The 27,137-nt window shown below is 34.9% G+C and overlaps 1 protein-coding gene across 2 annotated transcripts in view; it reads left to right on the forward strand.

Moving 5' to 3' along the window:
* PIK3C3 (phosphatidylinositol 3-kinase catalytic subunit type 3) overlaps positions 1 to 27,137 on the forward strand; it is a 125,734-nt gene that overhangs the window by 34,377 nt on the left and 64,220 nt on the right. For both annotated transcript variants that reach the window (XM_004059352.5, XM_063699187.1), the window contains 7 exons: positions 1,052 to 1,147; positions 3,863 to 3,934; positions 6,482 to 6,586; positions 7,230 to 7,322; positions 14,930 to 15,115; positions 23,871 to 24,025; positions 25,894 to 25,984. In XM_004059352.5, the coding sequence (XP_004059400.3) occupies positions 1,052 to 1,147; positions 3,863 to 3,934; positions 6,482 to 6,586; positions 7,230 to 7,322; positions 14,930 to 15,115; positions 23,871 to 24,025; positions 25,894 to 25,984 (798 nt within the window). The remainder of the gene's footprint in view (positions 1 to 1,051; positions 1,148 to 3,862; positions 3,935 to 6,481; positions 6,587 to 7,229; positions 7,323 to 14,929; positions 15,116 to 23,870; positions 24,026 to 25,893; positions 25,985 to 27,137) is intronic.

Genomic DNA, 27,137 nt, shown 5'->3' on the forward strand with positions numbered 1-27,137 from the left:
ATCACCCGCTTAGACTTCATTGTATTTTCACTTTATCATCACCTTAGTATAGTCATGTGCCTCATCGTATCATTTCAGTCAACCACAGATCACATGTACAATGGTGGTTCCGTAAGATTATAGTACTTTATTTTTACTGTACCTTTTCTCTTTTAGGTATGTTTAGATACACAGATACCTAACTATTGTGTTACAGTTGCCCACAGTATTCAGTACAGTAACCTGAATTAACCTGAAGTAACAAGTTTGTAGCCTAGGGGTAATAGGCTACACCATATAACCTCGGTGTGCTATAGGCTATACCATCTAGATTTGTGTGTTTACATTTCATGATGTTTACATGACTAAATTGCCTAATGATGCATTTCTCAGAATGTATACCTGTTGTTAAGTGACATGTGACCATGTTTGCTTTTTTATTTTAAAGGGGACACAGTTATATAAATAACTTTTTTTGTGTGTTGGAACAAGAAGTAATTATTCCGCAGTATATTTAAAGTGTGGATAAAAATTTACAAATGACAAATCATTTTAAGACCATTTATAAATTGCGAAAAACTTGTAAAGGCTATACCTGGTAAACTCAAATGGCCTCTGTTCTTAGGTTGCACACTTTTCTTCCTTTTGATTTTTGTTACACATATTCTATAGTTTAGTCATATAAGTTAAGGGTGAACTTAGCTTAAAATTGTTAGAAGGAAAAACCATTCTTTTTATTTTTGAAATAAAATAGTTCTCATGAACATGTGTGCAAAATACCTTCAAGATTATAAACCCAAACTACTGAATAAACCAAAAATGTTAAATTTGAGAAAGCAGTTATAAGTGCATAGTAGACACTACTGAATAAACAGTAGTGCTGTCTATAATAAAATAATAGTGCTGTGTAAAACACACTACATGTATATAATAAAATAAAAATGTGTTATGTTTTGACTTGTATTTGATAGATACATGTATTACTGAATTGGGAAAAATGATACATACTGATCCCTTTAAGAGAATGTTGAAAATAATCATTTTTCATGAAAATCATTTTTTTCTTTTTCAGAGTGAGAAACGAAGTTCTAATTTCATGTACCTGATGGTTGAATTTCGATGTGTCAAGTGTGATGATAAGGAATATGGTATTGTTTATTATGAAAAGGTATTTCCCTTGGAACTGTTTTTGGTCTCTAAAGTAGAGGGGAGAGGAAACATTAAAAAAATATTACTGTTGTTCCTGCTGGGATGAATTATTTGGTTGCAGGGTAGCAGCAGACAGCTGTCAGCAGCAGCCGTTTATGTATACAGAAATCAAATCATATAACTACAACAAGATTACAAAAGCCTATCACTCATGTAATGCAGTTCTGGGTTACAGAATTCAATAAGTATGCAAGTGATTAAAAACTTTGTGATTAATTATTCTGCAAATTGGCAAGTAGGACACTAAGTAATGGCTTCATTTACTAATATTATTTAAAAAATGAAAGGGGGAAATTATATTTCTAAGTGGTAGCCTATTTATTGAAAGTTAAGAGTCTGTTTGTTATTTGAGTGTGTGTGTAATGTCTATATGTGGCCCTCACTGAAGTATACTTATGAAATACTTCAGAAATGTCCATTTGTACAATAGATGCAAAATTAAGACAATTTTACCATCAGGCTGGGTAATAACAAATATGCAGTTATAGATTTGCTTTGTTCTGCCCATTATGCTACAGAAAGTAGTTCTGTGTTTATTATGTACCTACTTGAAAGTATCTTCCTTAAATGCTTGTAGAAGGTGCTACATTTAAGTACTACAGAAATAATTATATATTTAAGTACTACAGAAAATAATTGTATGCAGGCCGGGTGTGGTGGCTCATGCCTGTAATTCCAGCACTGTGGTTGGCTGTGTGGGAAGATTACTTGAGCCCAGGAGTTTGAGACCCGCCTGGGCAACATAGCGAGACTCCATCTTTATTTAAAATAAATATAAAAAAAAAGTATGCATAGTTTGAAACCACATAAAATATCTTCTATTATTGTGTTAATAGTCAACAAATGTTAAATCAGCATAAATGATGACAGACTTTTGATACATGGCATAGTAGTAGATTAATATTTCTTCTAGCATATGACCAAGCTGAAATGCAGTGTATTTGTTCATTAGAAGCAGTCCTTTTAAATTAAATTTACATTTTATTGTTGTTTATTAAAGCTGTCACAAATGATTTTTAAAATATATATACTTTTATAAATTGCTATTTGAAAGGTTTTCATAATGAAGGTTTGAGTTTTTACAGTTTATTTATGATCTTTTTTCAAGTTACTGTTCATATTTTTGTCTTTAACTCATATCCCTTTCACGTTAATGAAAGACTAGGAAGTGTTAACTTGTTTCTGCCTTTTATTTTATATATGGTACTGCTTAGATAGATTATTTAACATTGTTTATTAATTTATTAGAAAAAATACATCAAAAAAAGGGAAATGTGAGTGACACTGTTCTGTCACCAGTGCATTTTAATAAAATCGTATTTTACATTTTAAACTATATGTCATTTCATTAAAAGCAGTATTTTCTGCCCATATAGAGTTTGTATTGCAAAAACATGCTAATGGAGATGGTACTTTCAAACACTGGAGATGTGAAGGATCCTTTGAAAGACAGCTTGATAGCAGATGAAATAATAACAGAATAGAAATTAGAAGAATTTCAAGTATTTTTGAAAAGGTTCTTGACCCCTTTCTACCACTTCCTGAAAATTGCTCATAAATTAATGCCTGTCTACCCACCCTGTCATATTTCCACTTAGTGTAAAGATTGCTGGGCCAGTGTATTGAATCTAATGGAAATAGACTTTCTTGTCACCTGTCTTTTGTGACAGATAGCCTTAGTGAAGATTACTTGTCACAACTGGGCTGATAAATGTGTTTTCTGGTGTTGTGACTGAGAACAAGCCTGTTAAACAACGGCTGTGGGAATTTGTGGTTTTCTGTAAGACTCAATTACTGAACTGAAGTAAAGTTACAGTGCTTCTCCACTTTCAGTCTCTCTTGAGTTTGTTGCCCATATTTAAAATTGAAAACATACTAGCATTTGGAAATTGACAGAAAAGCTTGATGCTAAATATACAATCATGAGAAAGTGAATTTTGACCTTAATTAGTTTAGCCTTTTTCCAGTATATTTGGCAGTGACATTTTTATGTTGAATTACCTTTCTCACATTGGAGAAAAATAAAAGCCAACATTCTTCAAAGGTGATAATACCAACAAAATAGGATGGCTTTATTTCTGAAAAACTGATTGATTGATTTTATTATTCAAGTTTAGATTATGTTGAGCAGGTGTCCCTTTGAGAAACAACGTTGTTGATTCTCTAGCTGTGTGTAAATTTGAGTAATATTAACCCTACACTTAAAATTCTGCTCCTTTGAATGGATCTCAATTATGATACCTTGAAAAATTACCAACATCCACTTAGTTTTTGCAAATGGTGCAACACATCCATTGTGCCATATTTTACATATAGTCTGTGGTTTCTTGTTCTGAGTTTGAAAATTAGCATGTTTTAAAAAATCCACTGTCATTATATGAACGAAGTTTAAAAAAAAAGAACAACTCGAAACAATCTAATTTCTATACCTCATACCTCTAAAACTTTAGTAAGAATTTTGTTAGAGTTTTTCTCAAAATAATTTCATAATCAACCGAGGAGAGGTACAAAGTGGACATGCATTTTATAATATTGTTAGAAGAAGATAAGGATTTCTTTAAAGGGAAGAATGATGTTCATCAAATAGAATTAAAATACGTTGATGTGTACATCATATACTGCTTCCTATTGCATTAAATTTCTTTTTTTAAAAAATTATTGCTCTGTAATCTAGGACGGTGATGAATCATCTCCAATTTTAACAAGTTTTGAATTAGTGAAAGTTCCTGACCCCCAGATGTCTATGGTAAGTTATTGTGCAAATTTTTTATGAAAGTACTTTTCTTCAGAGTAATTGTGAGTTAGCCACATCATGTACTTTCTTTAAACAAAGTAATATGTAACTGCCTCTGTTACCTAAAAGTGATTCATAAATTCACTTTAGCATCTACCCTCTGTTTCTGATGGAATTTTGTGAGGAATATTAACATCTTAAAACTAAGGTAAGGGTAGAGTAGGGTTGGGCATCCACTTTATTTGAATTGCTGAAAGAGCTAGGCAGTATAGTCTTTTTTTTTTCTTCAGGTTGGGGGGATATAATCTTGAAGTGAAGACTTGGCAGAACTGGTATTTGAAAGATTGCCATCATACAGAAGGAGAATTTGCGTGTTACAGGAGGATTCTATAACCAGGATGAATGCGTGAAAGTTTTAGGGAGACCAATTTGTTGGAAAATAGGGAAGATTGCTGTAGCCCTAGAACTGTTCAGTTTGGAATGTGGTAACTTGGATGATGGTGGGATACCTTCTTATTAACAAATTTTTGAGATGATAGCTTTCAGGGATATGAGGATAAGAATTCATACAATGCAAAAGAGGTTTAATTAGATGACTTTAGAATTACCAACTTGTAGGCACAAAATCCTTTTAGCAGCACAATAGATACCATGATTTTTGCAGTTACAGCTCATTTACATCATTCCAACTCTTTTTGTTCTAATTTTATACATTTCTAATTAGATTAGTTACGTTCCTCATCAGACCAAAGTGGATTAAAATTGGGACATTGGATGATGAAAACATGATGATTGAGATAAGTACAGGTCATGAAAGCAGGAACGGCTGGTGGCCTAATATCAAAGGAAGAGACAGGCAGCAGGGAAAGTAGAGTATAAAAAGTTAAAAAGAAAAGGCCATTTGCGGATCTGGTAGGAACATTCTAAAGACCTTGATAGTTCCTATGCATAGTATAGTAGAATCCAGTTAATCCCAAATTGGCACTGAATTTTCAGTATAAAATCAAATTATATTTTACACTTTTGATATTCAGAGCACACACTAAGTATGAAGAAATTCAGTTCGGCCTGCAGTCATAGTTATTTGTTAAATGCAGAAACACATTTTAAATGTAAACTTTGGGTGGGGCTGAGATGATATACAGCTGTATCTGACAATAAAACAGACTATAATTACAATAATGTGATACTGATACACATGTGTACACCAATATACTGGTTGAACAGAATTAAAAGCCCAGAAATACATCCAAGTATACATGGAAATCTAGTATATGATATAGGTGGCATTTCTTCACTAAGTCATAATACTGAGGAATGGAATTAATTTGGAAAAAAATAATAAAATTATATCCATACCTCATGTCATACATAGGAATAAACTCCAAATGGATCTGTAATCTAAATGTTAGGAAATGAAACTAGGCCAAACATGGTGGCTCATGCTTGTAATCTTAACACTTTTGAGAGGCCAAGGCAGGAGGATCACTTGAGCCCATGAATTCTAGACCAGTCAGGGAAACTTAGGGGGACCCCATCTCTAGAAAAAAATAAAATAAATTAGCCAGGTAGTGGCACGTGCCTGTAGTCCCAGCTACTTGGGAGGTTGAGGTAGGAGGATTGCTTGAACTCAGGAGGTCAAGGCTGCAGTGAGCTATATTCATGCCAGTGTGTTCCAGTTTGGTCAACAGAGCAAGATCCTGTCTCAGAAAAAGAAACCACACTAGTATTTTACTGTCAGTGTAGGGAAAGACTTTTTAACTGTGACTCAGAATCCAGAGGCAATAAAATAAATGATTGATAAATTTAACTACATTTTAAAAATTACATGGCTGAAGAGACCAACAAAGCCAAAAGACAGTTAACAAACTGGGAGAAAATACTTAACTACATACATTACAGATATATTAAGGCTGATATATAAAGAACTCTTAAAAATGAAGGACAAAGGACCATAAAGCCATTAAAAAAATTAGGAATATGACATAGACAATTCACACATGCAATAAAAAATAAATAATATAAATTTATATCTTGTTTTAGGCAATGACAGTATGGTTAAAACTAATAATTTTATCCATGGGTAAAATAGCACCAGATGTGTATATTCAAGCGTTGTGATTATTGTCCTTGCCCTCAGTAACTGATAGCTTAAATAACTGCTAAGATGATAATACAGTGACATCACAAGGTCATTAGTAGCTGATAGGAGGAAGGAATGCTTTAGTCTATGTTGTCAGGGAAGATTTTACAGTGATGGTGATATTTGACTGGTTAGAGGATATGGAAACCTTGAATATGTGGAGAGTGAAGGGACGATGTTTTAAGAAGCTGTAATGACGTGTGTATTATGGGACTAGTGGAGTTTAAGGCATACTTAGTTTCCCAGTCTTGAGAAGGATACATATTTTTAAGATATGTAGAAGACTGCTAAAGTTGTATCAGAACAAAACATTAAATATTATTAAATGCTCCTAAGTACCTTTTCTATTTATGAATAGCTTTTGAAATTTCCTTTTGGTGAAGTTTACATCGTCAATATTTTAAAATAATTTATAGGAGAATTTAGTTGAGAGCAAACACCACAAGCTTGCCCGGAGTTTAAGAAGTGGACCTTCTGACCATGATCTGAAACCCAATGCTGCCACGAGAGATCAGTTAAATGTAAGAGAATTATGAAATATTAATTTAAAAATAGTTAAATGGATGTTTTGGTTGAAACTGATAGCTATCACCTCACTTAAAAATTATTTAGATGCACATTTTCTCCAGGTTGATGAATCCTACATCATGTTCATAATTTCACACATCAGCAGTTCTGTTATCATTTGGGGCTTTCCATAAATGTGTTATCTCTGGAGACAGAACTGCATATACTGTATACTTTCATGTCAGTAGTATTCTTAGAAGCTGGCCCTAAGACATTGCCTGAGAGGACTTAGTGTGTACACATGCCTTGTTGTATGCATTGACTTTAAAAGAGTTTATTGTGTGCACATTTTTACTTTTTCTGGTAGGAGACGTTGTTATTTTGCTAGGTTTTGTTTCTGGTTGAATTAAATGAACTCTCCAGTTAAATATTTTCCTATGGAATATGACTTTCTCTTCTTTTCTTCTCCTTTAAACTGCATTTTGGACACATAATTATAGCAAATTTAAGGCCTACTTGACTGCGTTTACATTTTCCTTGCTTGTGTAATAATTGTAGTATAGAATTATTTAAATAAATGAAAAATATTAAGTGAAATGGAAATATATAGGACATGTATTGTTGACAAAATTAGTTCTTTTTCTTTTTTTGTTTTAGATTATTGTGAGTTATCCACCAACCAAGCAACTTACATATGAAGAACAGGATCTTGTTTGGAAGTTTAGATATTATCTTACGAATCAAGAAAAAGTGAGTGTCTTGAATATTTTCATATATCAAATTTATCTACCAACTTCGTTATTAATGATCAAGATGAGGAAAATGCCATGGAAATTGTTATTGTCACTTTAAAGAAAAGTTACAGAGCAGTATATATGAGACTCCATTTTTTAAAAAAATTATGAAAGTCTGCATACAAAGACACCTGTACCTGTTTGTTGACTCATAGACAATGTCTGAATGGGTTTTGAAGTCAGAGAGACTTGGGTTCGTTTTCCAGAAGTACATTTTACGCTTGTTTGGTAGGATGAGGCAACTTACTTTGGCAGCATGGTGTCCTTATTATTCTAATGGAGACAATTCTCCTTCACAAATAAGATAATACAGGTAAGTAACCTGGTAGAGTATCTGGTGCATAGTAGGTGCAGAGTAAATGCTGGTTCTCTTCTTCTTACCTCTTTGAACCTGGGTGACTAGGAAAATATGTATGCTGTTATAATAACGAAACTACAGAATTCTAGACGAGATGTGGCTGGAGAGAGAGTATGAGAAATATAATTTGAGATGTGGGAATTCAGTTGGTGGGGTAGCATACAGGTTGGCATACAGGATAACGGGTAGGTCAAAGCTAGACATTTGCTTCCTGTAATAAAACCATGGAGTGGATAAGGTTTCTGGAGAGAGAATTGTGGTAAAGTAGTCATCACTAACCTGAAGTCTTTGGACACTTAGTCTTGAGTCTTACTATCGCCCCTAAGAAGCTTTTTGACTACAGGCAAATTACTTTGCCTGTATAAGCTTTAGTTTTCTCATATTCAATATGAGACAATCAGTGATCGTGAACTTTGTCTCCTAGTTTTTAAAATAGTCTGTAAAATCTTAAAACAGAGAGCCAAGGGGTACCTCTTAAGGTATAATAATAATAGCTAGCATTTTTAAAACAGATACTATGTACCAGGAATTCTTTAAATCCCATAACAACCCCACAAGGTATGTATTATTGTAACTGTTCTACAGGTGAGGAAACTTGAGCCTGAGAAAGATTAGGGGACCTGTGCAGACTCACAAAGCTTATACATGCTGCCTCTTGATATGCTTGCATCTACGAATTAGAAGAAAAGAAAGTCAGTGAAGACGTAGAAAAGAGAATTATAGAGAAAACATTTTCAACATCATATACATGCCTTAGCAGACACCCTGAAATGCATTAGGGGAAGAGCAGAGAAGCATTAGGAAAATTAATATCTGTTCAGGAAGCTGTTACATATTTATTTGAGAATGAATGAATTGATATGTTTTATAATCTTGTGATATGGTCTTTACTATTTTAAGTTGTTTTTCTGAACCAAATGTCCTTTCTTTAGTTTCTAAAGTAAAGATAAAAATCCAGTTACAGCTCATCTTAACTCTTCAGCTTTTCTGCTTTGTCATTTTTTGATGCCTTAGGAAATTCTTTGTAAATGAATCATATTTATTCTCCTTTATATCCATAATAAGAATGAGAGAAGAATTTTCAATTTACTATAGCTTTGAGTGTAATTCTCTTCATCACTGAACAAAAGGAAATATTCACTAACAGAAACACAGGTTTGTGATTTGTGTTTTATTAAAAGATTGAGTTAGTGTCATCATACTGTGTTAAATGAAGAATAACCTTGGTCACAGAAACTGCATCTTGAATGCAGCTCAGTGTCGTCTTAAATACAAAGCTAGATATTGAGTTGAACCTGTTAGAATGTATAGGTTTAAAAAGCATACAGGAGTAGATTTACAGAGCAGAACTTTTTTAGGTAGAAAGGTTTGCAAGAAAAATTGTTTAAACAAGTAGTCACTTCCCACCGAAATTCAATTACTTCTAGATATGTGCAAAAGAAATAAAATGTTCAAGTGATATAAGGTGTGTGACAAGTTTCATTTAACTAGTTGATTTCAAGTTTTCGAAAGGTGAGTAATGAAACTTCAATTCTCAGGATATATTATAGGATTCTTCTGACCAGTAGAGTAGAGTGAACGATATGTTTTAATGTTCAGAAGTCACTATGGAGTAAACCAAATATATATAGGCCTTGAAGTGACCAAAGGAATTATTCACACAGCCACATTTGTAACCCTGTAATAATTTCAGATGGGTTTTGTGAAAAACGGATACTCTCATACTCCACCCATTAATTTATTTACAGAAAGAAATTCTTTTAGCGTCAGACTCTCAGAAATTATGATTTAGGTTACTTGACATTTGGGCCCTGGGGCTGAAAAGCTTTTCTAGAGAGAAGGCAGTGCTCAGAAAACAAATTGGAGGAAATTGGTTCTTACAAAGTTACACTTTTTATTTTTTAATTAAATTTTGTCTTTCTACCCCCTTTTTTTTTCCTTAATGACCTGTCTTAAGTATTTCAGATGAAAACCTTCTAGTCAGGACTTGATGTTGCACCCAGAAAGTTCATAGTAATAACTTTGTTCAATTAAATTTGTTACCATTTAAATTTATGAAGTATTTTCAAATTCACAGTTTATAGCATGTAGGAAGTGACCCGTTTCTGTGGAACCTGAAATATGAATACTTTAATTTTTCAAAACTATTTGACAAAAACTGCAATTACTTTTGCACCAACCTGCTTTTACAATGGACTTTTTTCTTATAAAAATACTAATTTAAATTAACTCCATGCCTTTTGATTATGCTTGGGGGAAAAAAGCAGTTGGAAGAGTCATGTATAGTGAAGATAATAGTGATGCACTGAGTGTTCTTATAAGGCTGTTTCTGAGACAGTGACATGAGGACAATCATCATATTTGTGTCTCCTGACAAGAAATTGATGGTGACCCATGGGATAAATGAATTCAGTTCAGCAAGTATTCATTATCACCTCTTGGCCTAGCTCATATAAGACTATGAGCTTTCAGGTATCGTGTCCTTGTATTCATATAAATTAAAATTGTTTTGGGGTAAGGATATTTACACATAATTAAAATTAGGAAGTATAGCATAGTAATTGATTAAGGGTCACTGTCTTAATAAACATATAAGTAATTAATATAATATAAATGTGGAGGATGACCAGATCAGTGTGCTGTGACATGAGGAAGGTTTCACAGAACAAAGATTGCCCTTAAAGTGTGAGCAGACTTTGATAGCATTTTTTATTTGGTGGTCATTTTTTTATGGGGAAGGAAAGCATGAGTAAGGTAGGCTGTTGGGTTCAGGAAACAGAGTTTTGCATGAATGGTTATGAAATAGAAAAGATGGCATCAGATTGTGATGAGCCTCAAATTATACCCTTAGGAATTCAATTTTACTGGTGACAAGAAACGACTAAAGCAGGAAAATGTATATTAACAAGTGATATTGTACTTCTCTTTTTTTCTTTGGAGACAGAGTTTCACTCTTGTTGCCCAGGCTGGACTGCAATGGCACGATCTCGGCTCACTGCAACCTCCCCCTCCCAGGTTCAAGTGATTCTCCTGTCTCAGCCTCCCAAGTAGCTGGGATTACAGGCGTGCACCACCACGCTGGCTAATTTTGTCTTTTTAGTAGAGACGGGGTTTCACCATGTTGGTCAGCCTGATCTGGAACTACTGACCTCAGGTGATCAACCTGCCTCAGCCTCCCAAAGTGCTGGGATTACAGGTGTGAGTCAGCACGCTGGCCTAACAAGTGATATTTTAAGGAGTGCAAACTAGGGTAAATTGGAGCAGAGCAGAAAATGAAAAAAAGTGACATAATTAGGAGAATCATATACTGACTTAGAGAACAGTTTTGGAGGGCAAGGGATGGAGAAGAAGCTATACAAGTAAGTTGACTTTGGAGACAGTGGCCAGGGGTTAGGCCTGAACCTGATGGATTTATATCCGTGTGCATTCATACCCCACTTTTGGTACCAATTTACTGTATTATTCCGCTTTCACACTGCTGATAAAGACATACCTGAGACTGAGAAGAAAAAGAATTTTAATGGACTTACAATTTCATGTGACTGGGGAGGCCTCACAATCATGATGGAAGGCAAGGAGGAGCAAGTCATGTCTTACGTGGATGGCAGCAAGCAAAGGGAGCTTGTGCAAGGAAACTCCCCCTTATATAGCCATGAGATCTCATGAGACTTACTATCATGAGAACAGCATGAGAGAGACCTGCCCACGTGATTCAGTTACCTCCCACCATGTCCCTCTCATAACACGTGTGAACTGAAGATGAGATTTGGGTGGGGACACAGCCACACCATATCAGTAAGGATATATGGCAAGTGGGAAGAAAAGAATGAGATGTTTTCATGTTTGAGTATTTGGAATCAAAAGCATTGGAAAAGCAGCAAAATAGACATTTCTGAGAATTTAGTTGGTAGAAGTTTAAATTAGGAATATATATATGAGATATAGTATTTTCAGTTCTGGGGTGATTGTGATTCTAAGAATAGGAGACAACTGGTGATTTTCAGATCAAACGAATAAAACATAGTAACACATATAGTAAAGCTAACATTTGATGTCAACATCAGAAATAGAATAAAAATAATAACTGATAATGAACTATTTACTACATATAGGATACTGTCACAAACATTTTACATTCATTAACTTAATCTTCACCACAAGCCTATGAAAAAGGTCTCTTAAAAGTTAATGTGCTTCAATTTAGTCAGCTAATAATTGATAGAGCCAGGAATTATAATTGGAACCCAAACACCCTGGCTCTACAGCCTGTGCTCTCCAGTAATCTGTGGAAGTTATACACAGAGAGAGAATTGCTCTTTACAATTCTCTTTACATCTTGACATGGATCAGTAAAGCATCTTTAAAAGACCTAGGGTCATTTAAAAAGGCCATTATTATTGCTGTCTTCAAATTCTTACTTTTTGTCTTTCTTATTCTTTGACTCCTTGTTTTCTCTTCATTCTGTTGGCTCCTTGTTTACATTTGTAACATTTAACATTAAAAAGTTGTGAAATTCTTTGTACAGTGCCTTATGTTTTTTGGCAGCAGCATACTTCATAAATCTTGCTAATAAGTCTATAAATCTGAGAATCTAAGTTTTAGATTGTTTCAGTTATTGAATTGAGTACATCGGCATGCTACAAGATTTCCTTATAATAAGTACATACCTGCACATTTCTATTAAGACTGCTGATGTACTGTGAAATGGAAAAGCTTTCACTGTCATTATTTAAGAAGTGTTGCTTTGTTTCCACATTCAACCTAGAAATACGTTTTAGAAGTGGAAAATAAATTCATGGAATAAGTTAGTAGGGCAATGTGTGTTCTATACAGAAAGGGAGCATTATACTAAATGGTGTGCAGGAGGTGTAGAGGAAATGGACAGCTGTCCTTGGGGAATGCAGTCTCCAGTTATAGAGATAAAAATGCCCACAAAAACATTTGGCAGTTAGAAGAACATCATTTAAATGACAGTAGTAAAATTGAGCCAGCTTCTAAAGGAATAGCTGAAAGTTGCCGAAAACTTCCTGTAAAACTTTCAACAAGATGACTTTAGAGGAGATGATATCCCTGTTTGATGAAGAGTATATGGGAGGAATGTACACAGGGGTTAGAGAGACATTGTTAATATAAGTTAACTGGGCTGAAGCATGGAAGGGCAATGAGAGGTTAATGAAACAGGTTTGCATTGTGGTAAGTGGTAGCAATGAAATGTTTTGAGAAAGAAGCCAAGGTTATTTGTTTATTTACAAATTAGAATGTCCTATCATCTAGTTGAAACCACTTTGTAACAGTATGGCAATTATCTTCAAATATTGGAAAGGTTGTCCACATCATATGGGGCTAAATTTACTCTCATTCTCTCCAAAGAATGAAACTAACCAATTAGAAAAAGCAATATGAAGACATTTTTGTCTTTTGGTTCATTATAGTTAAAATCGAAACAAAACAAAAATGGCTTAGCTTTCTATGAATATAATGGCTATTTTGGAAATTAGTTCCTGGAGTCACTTAAGTAAATATTGGGTCTCTTTTTGGCATTCATGTTGTGGGGTATTTCTGCTAACAATAGGAAATTTGTGCTAAGGTCACTTCCAACTTGAGCTTCTAAGAGTTTGTATGAAATGATTAGAAGAGAAACTCGTATTTAGTTTCTTAGCTAGAAGGCTCTGTCCAACTCCAGATGTGTCATATAATGAGAATCAGGCTGAAGACAAATATAGGAGATATTGCTAGGAAATAATTGAAAGGGACCGGAATGGATTCAGGAGATTAGTGTTGTCAGAGTAATGGCTCCAAGGGGAATGGGACTAACTAGGGAATGGAGCGCCTTAATGGTAAGGAAGCACCATCTGGTGGAAGAAGTATGGGGCTGAGAATTGGTGGACCTGAGTTCTACATCTAGCTCATGCACCATTTTGAGGTGATGGGCAAGCCATTTATCTTTGCTGAGGTTATATACAATTTAAGCATTGAACTAGACAATCTCCATAGTGCCGTTTTTCTTAATAAAATCAAGAATAAGTTAGGGGATGGGTATGAAGGTTCATTTAGTGTCATACTAACAGAAATTGTGTTTTGTTGTCCAAGTAGACATTTTCTTGAGGAATTGATGAGTTTACTAATAAAAAGGTTTTGGTTGGGCAGAGCAGGGGTCTTAATATTTTCAAGTTACCTATTTTTCAACAAATAGCAACAGAGGAAGACAAAGAAGAAGAAAACATCTTGGGTTCAGCCAGGAAAGTGTTGCCTTTGAGACCCAGCAATAGGTATTGCTTTTTATGGAAAGCAAGTACATGCTTTTCTTTATTTTCATTTGTTTTTGTAGAGATGAGTTCTTGCTGTGTTGCTCAGGCTGGTTTTGAACTCCTGGCCTCAAGCAATTCTCCTGACTGAGCATCTGAAAGTGCTGGGATTACAGGCATGAGCCACCACACCTGGCCAAGAAGTGTGTACCTTTCTTAGAAGAGGACTTACTGTTTGTGCAATGAGTGATATACTCCAAGACAATTTGCTTAACTGACAGTCTTGTGAAAACTTCCGTGTGCTGCCTATTCAAGGGAGTGAGGTTGCAGAAAGATGTACTGTTTGCTGCTGTTTCTGTACTTACCCATTTTTATGCTTCTGTTTTGAGGTTTTGTTGGATTGCCTATCTTTTTAAGTAGTTACTTCACAGAGATACGTACATACTCCGCATTGTTTGAGTCTTCATGTTTAAGTATCTGTGAAAGCCGGTGGTCATACTCTAGGGAGGTGATCGAGAGTGAGGCTATTGGGAATTTCTGCCCTAGCATGGCTTCCGGCCCTTTTGTTCAGTGGTTGCAGTATTTTCTGTTGTAAAATGTAGGTTTTCTCTAAGGCATCTTAGAGTTCGTGAGAAATGCCTCAACTATTTCCATGTCTTGAGCCCTGCAGTATTTTAAAATAACAATAGCAAAATGAAGAAAAGCCAAAACAAATTAAAAAATTCATAGTGCTCGCAAATGATATGGCCTGGAAAATATAAAGATACAGGGAACATGCTTTTTTTTCTGTCCTGCAGTGCTTCTATAAGATCATATATATAACTTCATTTAGTGCTTACACAAGGAGTCTATCACTGACTCCGTGGCTCTGTCATTAGGACCAAGTGGAGCTCTGCCTAGTCAACTTCTCTATCCCGGGAAATAGGCTGTTTCTAATTTTTAAATATTTTCTGATTTTAGGCCTTGACCAAATTCTTGAAATGTGTTAATTGGGATCTACCTCAAGAGGCCAAACAGGCCTTGGAACTTCTGGGAAAATGGAAGCCGATGGATGTAGAGGACTCCTTGGAGCTGTTATCCTCTCATTACACCAACCCAACTGTGAGGCGTTACGCTGTTGCCCGGTTGCGACAGGCCGATGATGAGGTGCATTATTATTTATTATTCTGCTTCAATGGGTCATTTTAAACTAGAGCCTAATTATAAACTATGTGTGTATGTGTGTCTGAGAGTGAGAGAGAGAGTGTGTGCACATGCAAGAGAGATTTTTAGAAGGGAAGAGGATATACTAGGTGTGTTTTCAGAAGGAAAATTAAAATATGCCTCAAAGGACTCCTCTGTGAAATGAAAATTTACTTCCTGATCTGTTACGTGATAGGACAGTCTCTCCCAGGACATTTACCTGGCAGCAGAGCTTGTATTGCTCTGTCTGGAAGAAGGAATTCTAGTGAAAAATGGTTTAATGCAGCACCAGCTAGGGAATAATTCAGATCTCCTCTATCAGTCAGTATACAACAAGCCACATTTAATTGTAGCCTTGAAAAGCCCTTGGGGCCTTTAAAGCATAGAGATGCATGGTCATCTTCCTCTCCTTCAAACTCGCCTTTTAAACTTTCAGCTGATGACAATTATATGTATATGTAGATTTTCTGAAGGGGTTTTGGATCCTTGGAAAGCAAAGATTGCCAACTATATGCTGGCTATTTATATACAGTTATTTATCAGTTAATGACAGGAAAGTGTTCTGAGAAATGTGTCCTTAGGGGATTTCATCTTTGTGCAGACATCATGGAGTATACTTACCCAAACCTAGATGGTAAAGCCTACTACACACTGAGGCTGTGTACTCCTAGGTTACAAACCTGTGTAGCATGTTGTTGTACTAAATACCTTAGGCAGTTGTAACGCAATGCTAAGTATTTGTGTATCTAAACATAGAAAAGGTACAGTAAAAACAGAGTATTATAATCTTATGGGATTACTGTCATATATGTGGTCCTGTCTTGGCTGAAGCATTGTTATGCGGCACATGACTGTTCATGTAAGGCCATCAGGGAAGGAAGAACACTTTTTTGACAAAAAGCATTGCTGGATTTTGGGCTTTAATAATTCTTTATGAGATAGACTAATCCAGCAATTTGTTTTCTTAATTTTTATAGGGTGAATATGTTCTTAAACATAACCTGATAGTTTATGCTAGCCAGCAGTACTTTATGGGATGTGGAGTAACTTCTCAAGCTTCAATATATATAGCAATATCGATCACATAGAACAACTATTATCAAATACCTTTTTAAGAGGGAGGGGACAGTGAGATCATTTTGAATTAGTGGTATCTGAATTTCAAGAAGCAAATTAAATATTTATTAAAGTTGATCTTTGTATGTGTGTATTTAATTATGGTGAAATTTAAACACTAAAGTAAATAGTATAATGAACCCCAACAAATAATTCATCTGTCTTCAGCAGTTGCCAATTTATAACCAATCTTGTTTCATCTGTAACACTGCTCAGTCTTTCCACCCCAACCCCCTAACCTCTACTAGATTACATCCTTCTGACTTCTGGCCTACTGGCTTTAACAAATCAGGGGGCTCCCATAACCCTCTCCTTGGGTGTGATAATTTGCTAGAATGACTCACAAAACTCAGGGAAACATTACTTACTATTGATTTATTATGAAGAGTATCCTAAAGGATACAGATGAACAGCTAGATGAAATGATAATTTGCCAGAATGACTCACAAAACTCAGGAAAACATTACTTACTACTATTGATTTATTATGAAGGGTATCCTAAAGGATGCAGATGAACAGCTAGTTGAAATGACACATGGGATGAGGTCCTGAGCACAGGAGCTTCTGTCCCCATGGAGTTTGCAGTATAGCACCCTCCTGGCACGTGGGTGCATTCTTCTTCACCAACCCAAAAGCTCTCAGAATGCTGTGCTTTTCTGAGAAAAGCAGAAAAAATCAGAGTTTTTGTGGAAGCGTCATCACATTGGCATGATTGATTAAATCGTTGGCTGCTGGTGATTAAGTCAATCTTCAGTTCTCTCTGTTCCCCAGAGGTTGAGGGGGTAGAGCTTAAAGTCCCACCCTCTAATCACATGGCTGGCTTTTCTCTCAGCCAACCCCCATCTTTAGGGGCTTTCCAAAAGTTACCTCATTAACATAAACTCAGGTGTGATTGAAAGGGGCTTGTTAGGAATAACAAAAAAAATTTCAATGCCAGCGTGCTATATTTTGTCCTTTTTATTTTAGCATGTCCTGAACTCTGTCACTGTAGATCTGCCTTATTCTTTCTAAATAACAGCATGATATTTTACTGTGAATTTTTTTGTTAATTTACTTAACCATTGGGCCTCTTTTATAGGCTGTTGTTCCCATTCTTTTCCTGTAACTATATTTTAGTGAAGAGGTGTGTGGGGGAGGGTAGGTGGGTATGTTTTAAAAATCATATTCTTTTTTTTTTTTTGAGATGGAGTCTTGCTCTGTCTCCCAGGCTGGAGTGCAGTGGCGTGATCTCAGCTCACTGAAAGCTCTGCCTCCCGGGTTCACGCCATTCTACAGCCTCAGCCTCCGAAGTAGCTGGGACTGCAGGTGCCCGCCACCACCCCTGGATACTTTTTTGAATTTCTTTTTTAGTAGAGACGGGGTTTCACCGTGTTAGCCAGGATGGTCTTGATCTCCTGACATCGTGATCCGCCCCCCTCGGCCTCCCAAAGTGCTGGGATTACAGGCGTGAGCCACCACATCCGGCCTTAAAAATCATATTCTTGAATAAACTGCTTGCGTTAGAATTATTGAGCCAAAAGATATCTGCTTTTTACATTTTGCAGACAATCCCCATAAGTCTTTTTACCCTTGTCTTATACTTTTAAAAAATTAGTTCCTTTATAATACTTTAAATATATGACTAGACAAAGCTTTTCTTCTTTCCTTTTTTTAATAATTTTATTTATAGTTTTTTTACATTTGTTCTTTCTATGAATTTTAGAATAATTTTATCATTTTCTTAAAACTTCACCAGAATCTTAAGTGGAATTACATTATGTTTGCATATTATAAAAATATTGACACCTTTATGACATTATATCTTCCATCACAGTGGCATATGATTTTTTATTCACTAACTTATCAATTTTACTAAAATCATATACATTCTTAACATTTTGATTTATTCCCTGGCAATTATATTATTGTTACTATTATAAACTACCCCACCCCATTTATCTTTTGTTTACATTTCTTAGTTAAAAGGAAAACTATTTCTGTTACAATATTTGTTTTATCTCATCACTTTATTGACTTTTCTTACTCTAATAGATGTTAGGTTGCTTCTTATATTTTGTAGGTATAGCATTATGCTAGCTGAAAAAGCAGTCTAGTTTTTCATTGCATTAGCTAAAAGCTGCAAGTAATAATGGTGAATAAAAGTAGTTCAATATTCATCTTTGTCTTGTTGCTCATTGTGGGTACGCTTTTAGTATTTCACTCTAATGTGTGTTGCTTACTGGTTTCAGTCAAATGCTCTCATTTATGTTTAAAGTTTCTCCCTGTCTCTGTTTGTTCTTTTCTTTTTCTGTGTGTTTAAATCAAGAATGGCTTCTATATATTATCAAACACGCTTTTGACAATCGTTCATATCATATAGTCTCTCATTTTTATCAATCTACTGTAAGTATGCTGATACATTTCCTAATGTTTTATCAGCCATACACTTGTAAAATAAATCTCAATACTGTCTGAATTTGATTTGTTAATATCTGATTTAGGATTTTTTTAATGGCTATTCTTTATCTTGCATTATTTTGAAATTTTTAAATGATATTTCTTACTGCTGTGTAGTTCAAAAGGAGACAGATCCCATATTAGAATTTAATGAAGAAGTGGCATTTGAGTTGAAGGAAATGTAGAATTTTTACGTTTGGAGTTTATATTCCAGGTAGAGAAAGCAATATGAGCAAGAGCAAGGGAACTGAAAGTACAGGAAGAATGGAAAGTATGTCACTTAGACAGGAGTGTGGGATATATGTAGTAGCCATTGAGAGGCAAAATCGGAACCCATGTCTCTAACTGAAAACGCCTCTATGGAGAGTTATTCTTAATTCAATAAGAAATGGGAAGTCACTGAGTGATTTTGATATGGGACTTCACATTTGCACTTTGAAGCATTAGAATTAACTCACTCTTGAGAAAAATGGTGATCGCTATCTAGTAAAAATTTCATAGCTCTTGGGAAGTATTTACAGAATTGCCTGAGATGGAAGCCTGATTTTTTTTTTTCTTTTTTGCTTTGTTTTACTCCAATGCTTATGTCCTTCATGCTTGGAGGACTTTTATATTTTTCAAGACGTGAGTATATAATGAGAAAACAGACTCTGTACTTACTATTGAAGTTAACTCATTTTCATACAAATGAAGGAAAGTATAGTTTGAATATAGAATATGTAATGACCAAGAAATGGTCATCATATCAAGATGATGATAAGTGACTTAGAAAAGTTTTCTACTGAATTTCCCCTTCCTGGGGAATTTAATACCGCAGCCTTTTTTATTTTATATGGTTAACTCTTTTCTGTAATTAGGAAAGCACACAGGTAATAGATTGAGCAGCATTCCGAATGAAGGCTGGCAGTAAAACTGAATTACTTATACCTCCAAAGAGGGATACCTGCCATTAAACATATTGTTTAATTTTCTGTTATATAATACTTTTTTCCTTAGGAAACAACATGTAATTATATGTATAGTTATTGGATGCCATGAATCTCAACTATGATAATAGAAAATCAGATGTTTATTGCTCCAATTAAAAAGTGGGTTTTAGAAACAACACTATAGAGAGACTTGATTTCCCTGACTCCTGACATTGACATATTTGAACAAGAATTAATAAGCCACATAATCTTCCATTTAATTTATATTTATGATGAAGTCATATGTATTACTCTTTGTTAGTGTTTGCCTAATGACCTTTTTAAAAATTATTTGGTGTGAGATATAAATTCTGAACAAAAGAGAAATATACAGTCATACCTCAGAGATATTGCAGGTTTGGTCCAGACCTCTGCAGTAAAGCAAATGTCACAATAAAGTGAGTCATATGAATTTTTTGGTTTCCTAGTACATGTAAAATTTATAAATATAATTTTGCTGTATGTTTATGTGGTAAATTATACTGTAGTCTAAGTATGTAGACTACATTATGTAATGTACATTATGTAATGCTTACACAATGTAAGCATTATGTCTAGAAAAGCAATGTACATATCTTTTTTTAAAATATTGCTAAAAATTTTAACAATCATCTGAGCCCTTAGCAAGTTGTAGTCTTTTTGGTAGTCAAGGGTCTTGCCTTGATGTTTATGACAACTGAATGATCAGGGTGATGGTTGCAGAAGGTTGGGTTACCTGTGGCAGTTTCCTCAAATAAAACGAACGTAAACTTTGCCACACCCATTGACTCTTTTTTTCACAAAAGATTTGTCTGCAGCATGCAATGCTGCTTGTTAGCATTTTATCCACAGTAGAACTTCTTTCAAAATTGAAGTCAGTCCTCCCTCTCAAATACTGTCACTGCTTTAACAACTATGTTTATGGAGTATTTTGAATCTTTTGTTGTCATTTCAACAATGTTCACAGCATCTTCACCAAGCATAGATCGCATCTCAAGAAACTACTCTTTGCTGTTCATCCATAAGAAGCAACTCTTCATCTGTTCAAGTTTTAGCATGAGATTGCAGCAATTCAGTCACATGTTCAGGCTGCACCTCTAATTCTAGTTTTTTTTGCTATTTCCATGACTTCTGCATTTACTTCCTCCACTGAAGTCTTTTTTGTTGTTGTTGAGATGGAGTCTCCTTCTGTTGCCCAGGCTGGAGTGCAGTGGCATGATCTTGGCTTACTGCAACCTCTGCCTCCTGGGTTCAAGCAAGTCTCCTGCCTCAGCCTCCCGAGTAGCTGAGATTACAGGCGTATGCCACTGCGCCCACCTAATTTTTGTATTTTTAGTAGAGACAGGGTTTCGCCATGTTAGCCAGGCTGGCCTTGAACTCCTGACTTCGGGTGATCCACCCACCTTGGCCTCCCAAAGTGCTGGGATTACAGGCACTGAAGTCTTCAGCCCCTCAAAGTTATCCAAGAAAGTTAGAATCAACTTCTTCCAAACTCCTGTTAATCTTGCGATTTTGACCTTCCGCCATGAAGCTCAAATGTTCTTAATGACATCTAGAATGATGAATCCTTTCCAGAAGGTTTTCAATTTATTTTGCCCAGATCCATTACAGGAATCACTGTCTATGGAAGCTATGATCTCACAAAATGTGTTTCTTAAATAATAAGACTTGAAAGTCGAAATGACGTCTTGATTTTTGGGCAGTAGAATGGATGTTGTGTTAGCAGGAATGTAAATGGCATTCAACTTCTGCATCTCCATCGGAGCTCTTGGATGATCAGGTACATTGTCTGTGAGCAGTAATATTTTGAAAGGAATCTTCTTTTCTGAACAGTGGGCTTAAATATTCATAAACCATGCTCTAAACAGATGTGATGTCATTCAGGCTTTGTTCTTCCGTTTATAGAGCACAGGCAATGTAGATGTAGTGTAATTCTTAAGGGCCCTAGGACTTCTGAAATGGTGAATGAGCAGTGGCTTCAACTTAAAGTCACTGCCTACATTAGACCCTTACCAAGAGAGTCAGCCTGTGGCTGTGAGAGTCTTACATGGTGTCTTATTCTAAAACAAGGCTGTTTCATCTGCACTGAAACTTTGTGGTGTAGTATAGTCACCTGCATCAATAACTTGTTGCAGTTTCTCCATCAGTACTTGCTGCTTTGCTTTGTGCTTTTATGTTATGGAAATGACTTCTTTCCTTAAATCTCATGAAAAAACCTCTTTTAACTTCCAACTTTTCTTTTGCAGCTTCCTCACCTTTCTCAGCTTTTATAGAAATGGAGAGAATTAGGGCCTTGCTCTGGATTGGGCTTTCACCCATGGGAATGTTGTGGCTAGTTTGATCTACCCAGACCACCAAAACTTCTATATCAGCAATAAGGGTGTTTCCCTTTCTTTTCATTTGTGGTTCCCTGGAATGGCATTTTTAATATCCTTCAAGAACTTTTCCTTTGCATTCGTACCTTGGCTGTTCAGTATGAGAGACTTAGCTTTCAACCTATCTTGGCTTTTCCTGTGCCTTCTTCACTAAGCTTAATCATTTCTAGCTTTTGATTTAAAGTGAGAGACATGCATCTTTTCCTTTTACTTGAACACTTAGAGTGCACTGTAGGTTTATTAATTGGCCTCATTGCAGTATTAGTGTGTCTTGGAATAGGGAAGCCCTAGGAGAGGGAGAGAGACAGGGAAACGGCTGGTTGTTGGATTAGTCAGAACACATTCAACATTAATTGATTAAGTGTGCCATCCTATATGGGTATGCTTTGTGGCACCCCTGGTTACAATAGTAACATCAAAGATCACTGATCACAGATCACCATAACAGATAAAATAATAATGAAAAAGTTTGAAATATTATGTGAATAACTACAGTGTGACACAAAGACATGGAGTGAATGCATGCTGTTGGAAAAATGATGCCAATAGACTTGCTTGGGTGCAGGGTTGCTACAAACCTTCATTCTGTAAAAAAAAAAAAAAAAAATGCAGTGTGTGCAAGGTACAATAAAATGAGTTATGCCTGTAGTATTAAATAAGGAAATATGGGTTGCTGGCAGGTGGTCTCTGTCCTCCTGGTTTATAGAATAGTGGAAAAACCAAGAGTAAGTTATTACAGGTGCTATAGTTGTTACAAATAGGAAAGTGTGGACCATGAAATATTTACCGGAGACTTAACCTGGTTTGTGAGCTTAAAGAGGAGACTGAAGTTGAGTTGGTAGTCCCAAAGTCTCAGAATTTTCTGATTATGAGTTTCAAGTGTCTAACAGGGTGAATGACAATTAGAATTGGAAGATAATATGTACATTTAAAAATTTTTTGAGTTTTGCAATTTTCTTCACTTTTTAGTTATTTTTAAAAGTAAAATTTTAAAAAGTACATACTTGTGAAGAGGACAAGTATGTCAAGACAACCTTTATAGACAAATACTGGAAGCATTTCCATCCTAAACATTAAAGAGTTTTATTATTATTAAGGGAAAACTCAGTAAAGTGAAAGCTACTTTGTTGACTGACACCTTTTTATTCCAAGTTATCTCATTGATTGTCACTTATGGAAAATTTAGGCTTAGCAATTTGTTTTGTTCAAATCTCTTGGTAGTTGGCAGGAATAGAAAGCATGTCTCTTAATCAAATGTTTAAATGTCTGTTTTACAGGATCTTTCATTTAAGAAGCAATCCGAATTCTCTAAAACTTGAGCTTTCAGGAAAAAAGAAAACAGATGATTTTTAAAGATTCTAACCAGTAGTAGTCATTAAACAGAAGTTCTTTGAAAACTTGAAAATTTGGAATTTCTTATGTAATATTAAACATAGAATGCACTCTTCTGATCCATTACTGAAAAAAAGGATCCTTCTATAATTTCTTAGTTTTACGCAAAGCATCTTGAATCCTTCCCATTTTTTTTTTTTTTTTTAAACTACTACCTAAAACACATCATTTACTGGCCACTTAGTCTGTGCCGGACACTATACTGTGACTTTCTTTTATTTACTAATTTAACCCTCATGCTCTTCTCTAAGGTTTATATTATGATGTCCATTTTAAAGATGAAGGGGCTGTGGGGCACAGAGAAGTTAAGTAATTTGGTGACATGCCAAAAGTAATACAGCTGAAAAGTGATAGATAAAAGTAAAATGTTTACTTGATATTTAGGAATAAATTATGTCTATAATAATTTTGCATTCTTTTCCTAATATTTCTTTACTTTTTTTTGTTTTCCAGGATTTGTTGATGTACCTATTACAATTGGTCCAGGCTCTCAAATATGAAAATTTTGATGATATAAAGAATGGATTGGAACCTACCAAGAAGGATAGTCAGAGTTCAGTGTCAGAAAATGTGTCAAATTCTGGAATAAATTCTGCAGAAATAGATAGGTACGGATATCCAGGGAGGACATATTTTCTAGTTTGTTAATTTTTCCCCTTTCAAATTGTTTTCTCTTTTCCTTTCCTTAGATGTACCAAATGCTAGTGTTACTAATTTTGAAGTTTTGCTAGTGAATATTGCATGTGTACTCACAGCACACAAATTACTATATTAGGGAATAGTGTTTTGCAAGCTATCAAGGCTGAATATCTGAGTTAAAAATCTTGACTCTGCCACTTACTAGCTGTATAAACTTGCATAAATTACATATTCTCTATGTGTCTCCGGTTTCTTAAGAGTGGTGATAGCAATATTAACTCATCTTTAAGGGTTGTTTAATCATTAAGTGAATTAACACTCATAGGAAACTGTCTAATACATAGTGCTTAGTAAGTCTTAGCTAGTATTACTTATTTATGTTAAAATGAAATGGAAGGAGCAGGTGTGGTGGCTCATGCCTGTAATCCTAGCACTTTAAAGGCCAAGGTGTGCAGATCACTTGAGTCAGAAGTTCAAAACCAGCCTGGCCAACATGGTGAAACCCAGGAGGTAGAGGGTGCAGCAAGCTGAGATTGCACCAGTGCACTCCAGTCTGGGCGACAGAGCGAGACTCCATCTCAAAAAAAAAAAAAAAAAAAAAGAAATGGATGAAATAGAAGGACGGAGCATGCTAGTGAGCTCAAATAGTTTAATAAAAAGTTGCATTTTTTGTTAGCTGTTTACACCTCTTTAGTAGTTATACTGAAAATAATAGCATATTATTTGAATTAAAAGTTAGCTATTAACAATATAAAAATTAGGAGTTCCCAAATGCATATCTGACACTGTACCACGTGTCCACACACATTATCTTGTTACAACTGTCCTCTGAGGTACGTATTCCTGTCCCTAATTTAGAGATGGACTTCAAGTAAATTGCCCAAACTTTTATGTATCTTGCAAATGGTAGAGTTGACTCCAAATCCCACATTTTTTCTACTTTTTGCTTTTCAGAAAATCTTAAAATTTGCAAAAAGTAGTAACCATTGGGTGAAAAATCTTAGCCTTAGTGATATGAAATGGTTTTGTGAAGATCATTAGGTTTGTTATTGACAAAACCAGGTCTAGATTTTAGACTTCCTGAATCAGTCCAGTCATTTCAATTATTACATGAGCTCAAGATTGGATTTTTGAATTTTTCTTTATGATTATGGTTATGCTATGCTTTATGTTGTGTGTTTTATTTGGAGAAGAACCGAAAAAGAGGAAAATCATTTTTCTTTCCCAGGCTACTTTATATTTTTCTATTTTTAAGAGAAGATGCTCTTTATATTTTATCTCACTCTATATTGGAGGTCTTCAGTCTCAAGTCATGCTTATTTACTTTCTTCCCTATGCCATGTAGAAAGTTTTATAGGTAAAAGTCTATTCAGAATTTTATGATGGGGTGAAAACTGTAACCTAGTCTTTTCCAACTTATGGTCTACTAGTCACTAATTTTGTGTGTTTCTTTTTTAGTTCTTTTTTTAAGCTCTGTTATGTTTTTAAAAAGATAAAAGCTCTATTTTGTTTTTAAAAAGAGGGAATCTTGGCCAGATATGTTTGGGAAATGCTAGTTTAAAGCTAAATGGGCTTAAACAAACAAACAAACAAACAGCACTTACCCAAACCTTTAATATGCAGACTTGCACATAAATCTCCCAAGAGGCATTACCCATAATCTTTGACCATGCGCTTTTTCCAGAGTACAATGTGACTCTAGTGTTGCACAGAACACACTTTAGGAAGTGTTGCATTAACTAGACACAATTGAAGTGAACTGTGCTAAAAAAAAATGTGCCTTCTCTTATGGACAGAGTATTTTACATCTCAGTGATCTCTTTTATTACTTTTTCAGCTCCCAGATTATAACCAGCCCCCTTCCTTCAGTCTCTTCACCTCCTCCTGCATCAAAAACAAAAGAAGTTCCAGATGGCGAAAATCTGGAAGTGAGTACAAAGCTTTTCCAGTTTCCTATAGGAGAGATCCTACCGCATGAACATTTTATACTTGTCTTTAAAACCTCAATTTTGATTAAATAACTAAATATTACAACTTTATTAAATAACTTACTTTATGATGCTTGTTTATAACTTTTCCCCCTCAGCATAAAGTACCAGATAGTCCTCAATTCAAGTCATTTTATTGGTGCTTTGGGCATATAAATGGATTCATATGCAATATGAAAATAAACTAGGCTTAAATATTTTATTAGGGAAACTCAGAATATTTACTGTCAATGTGTTTATGAACCTTACTGTAATTGTTGTCAGTGCTTGTGATTACATCATAGAAATGTATGACTTTGATATTAGAGATAATACACTAAGCAACTTTTTAACTATACATATAAGTAGACACATTTTTGAGATAAAACAGGCCTGTAAGACTAGTGCTACTCTGAAAAGTACTTTGGAAAGTGCATTGCAGAAGCTGATGTAGTACATATTTTTTAATTTGTCTATAAGACTTCTAATTTAAAAGAAATCATTAATATCTCTGATGTTGAAAACAAGTAACACATGTTTTATTATTAGAACAGTTCATGTGATTTTTCAGTGTGTGTATATATATTACTTTTAGTCAGATTTTAGGAGTTAGTGTTAATGGCTGAATGAATCTTTTAACTATTAGCTATTGATTAAAGTTTGTATGTTTGCATATCTCTCGGTATAACAAAATATTCAACTGAAAAAAGAATTTTTAAATTACAGAATCATAGAATCCTTAGATAAACCCTTTAAGAAGCCAATCTGCTACAGTCTAAGTTTTCCCTTTCAGAGCTAAGATATTGATTCATTGATTCAGTCATTCATTCATTCACATATATTTTTTGAGCTCTTAACATGTATGGGAACTGTTCTACATGCTGGGGTTGATGCAGCAGAAAACAAGACAGTTACAATGTTTGCCTTCATAGAGGTTATGTTCTAGAAAGTTCTTACAAGTTACTTGTTACTAAAAAAGTAACATCCCTCTAAAAGTGAAGCAGGTGAGAGAACAACCATATGGCTATCTGGGGAAGAGCATTTCAGATAGAGGGAGTAGCAAGTATAGAGGTCCTAAGACCAGAGTTTAAGTGTATATGTTTGAGGAACACCA

This window comes from Gorilla gorilla, chromosome 17 (genome assembly GCF_029281585.2).
Source record: "Gorilla gorilla gorilla isolate KB3781 chromosome 17, NHGRI_mGorGor1-v2.1_pri, whole genome shotgun sequence".
NCBI classification, from domain to species: domain Eukaryota; kingdom Metazoa; phylum Chordata; class Mammalia; order Primates; family Hominidae; genus Gorilla; species Gorilla gorilla.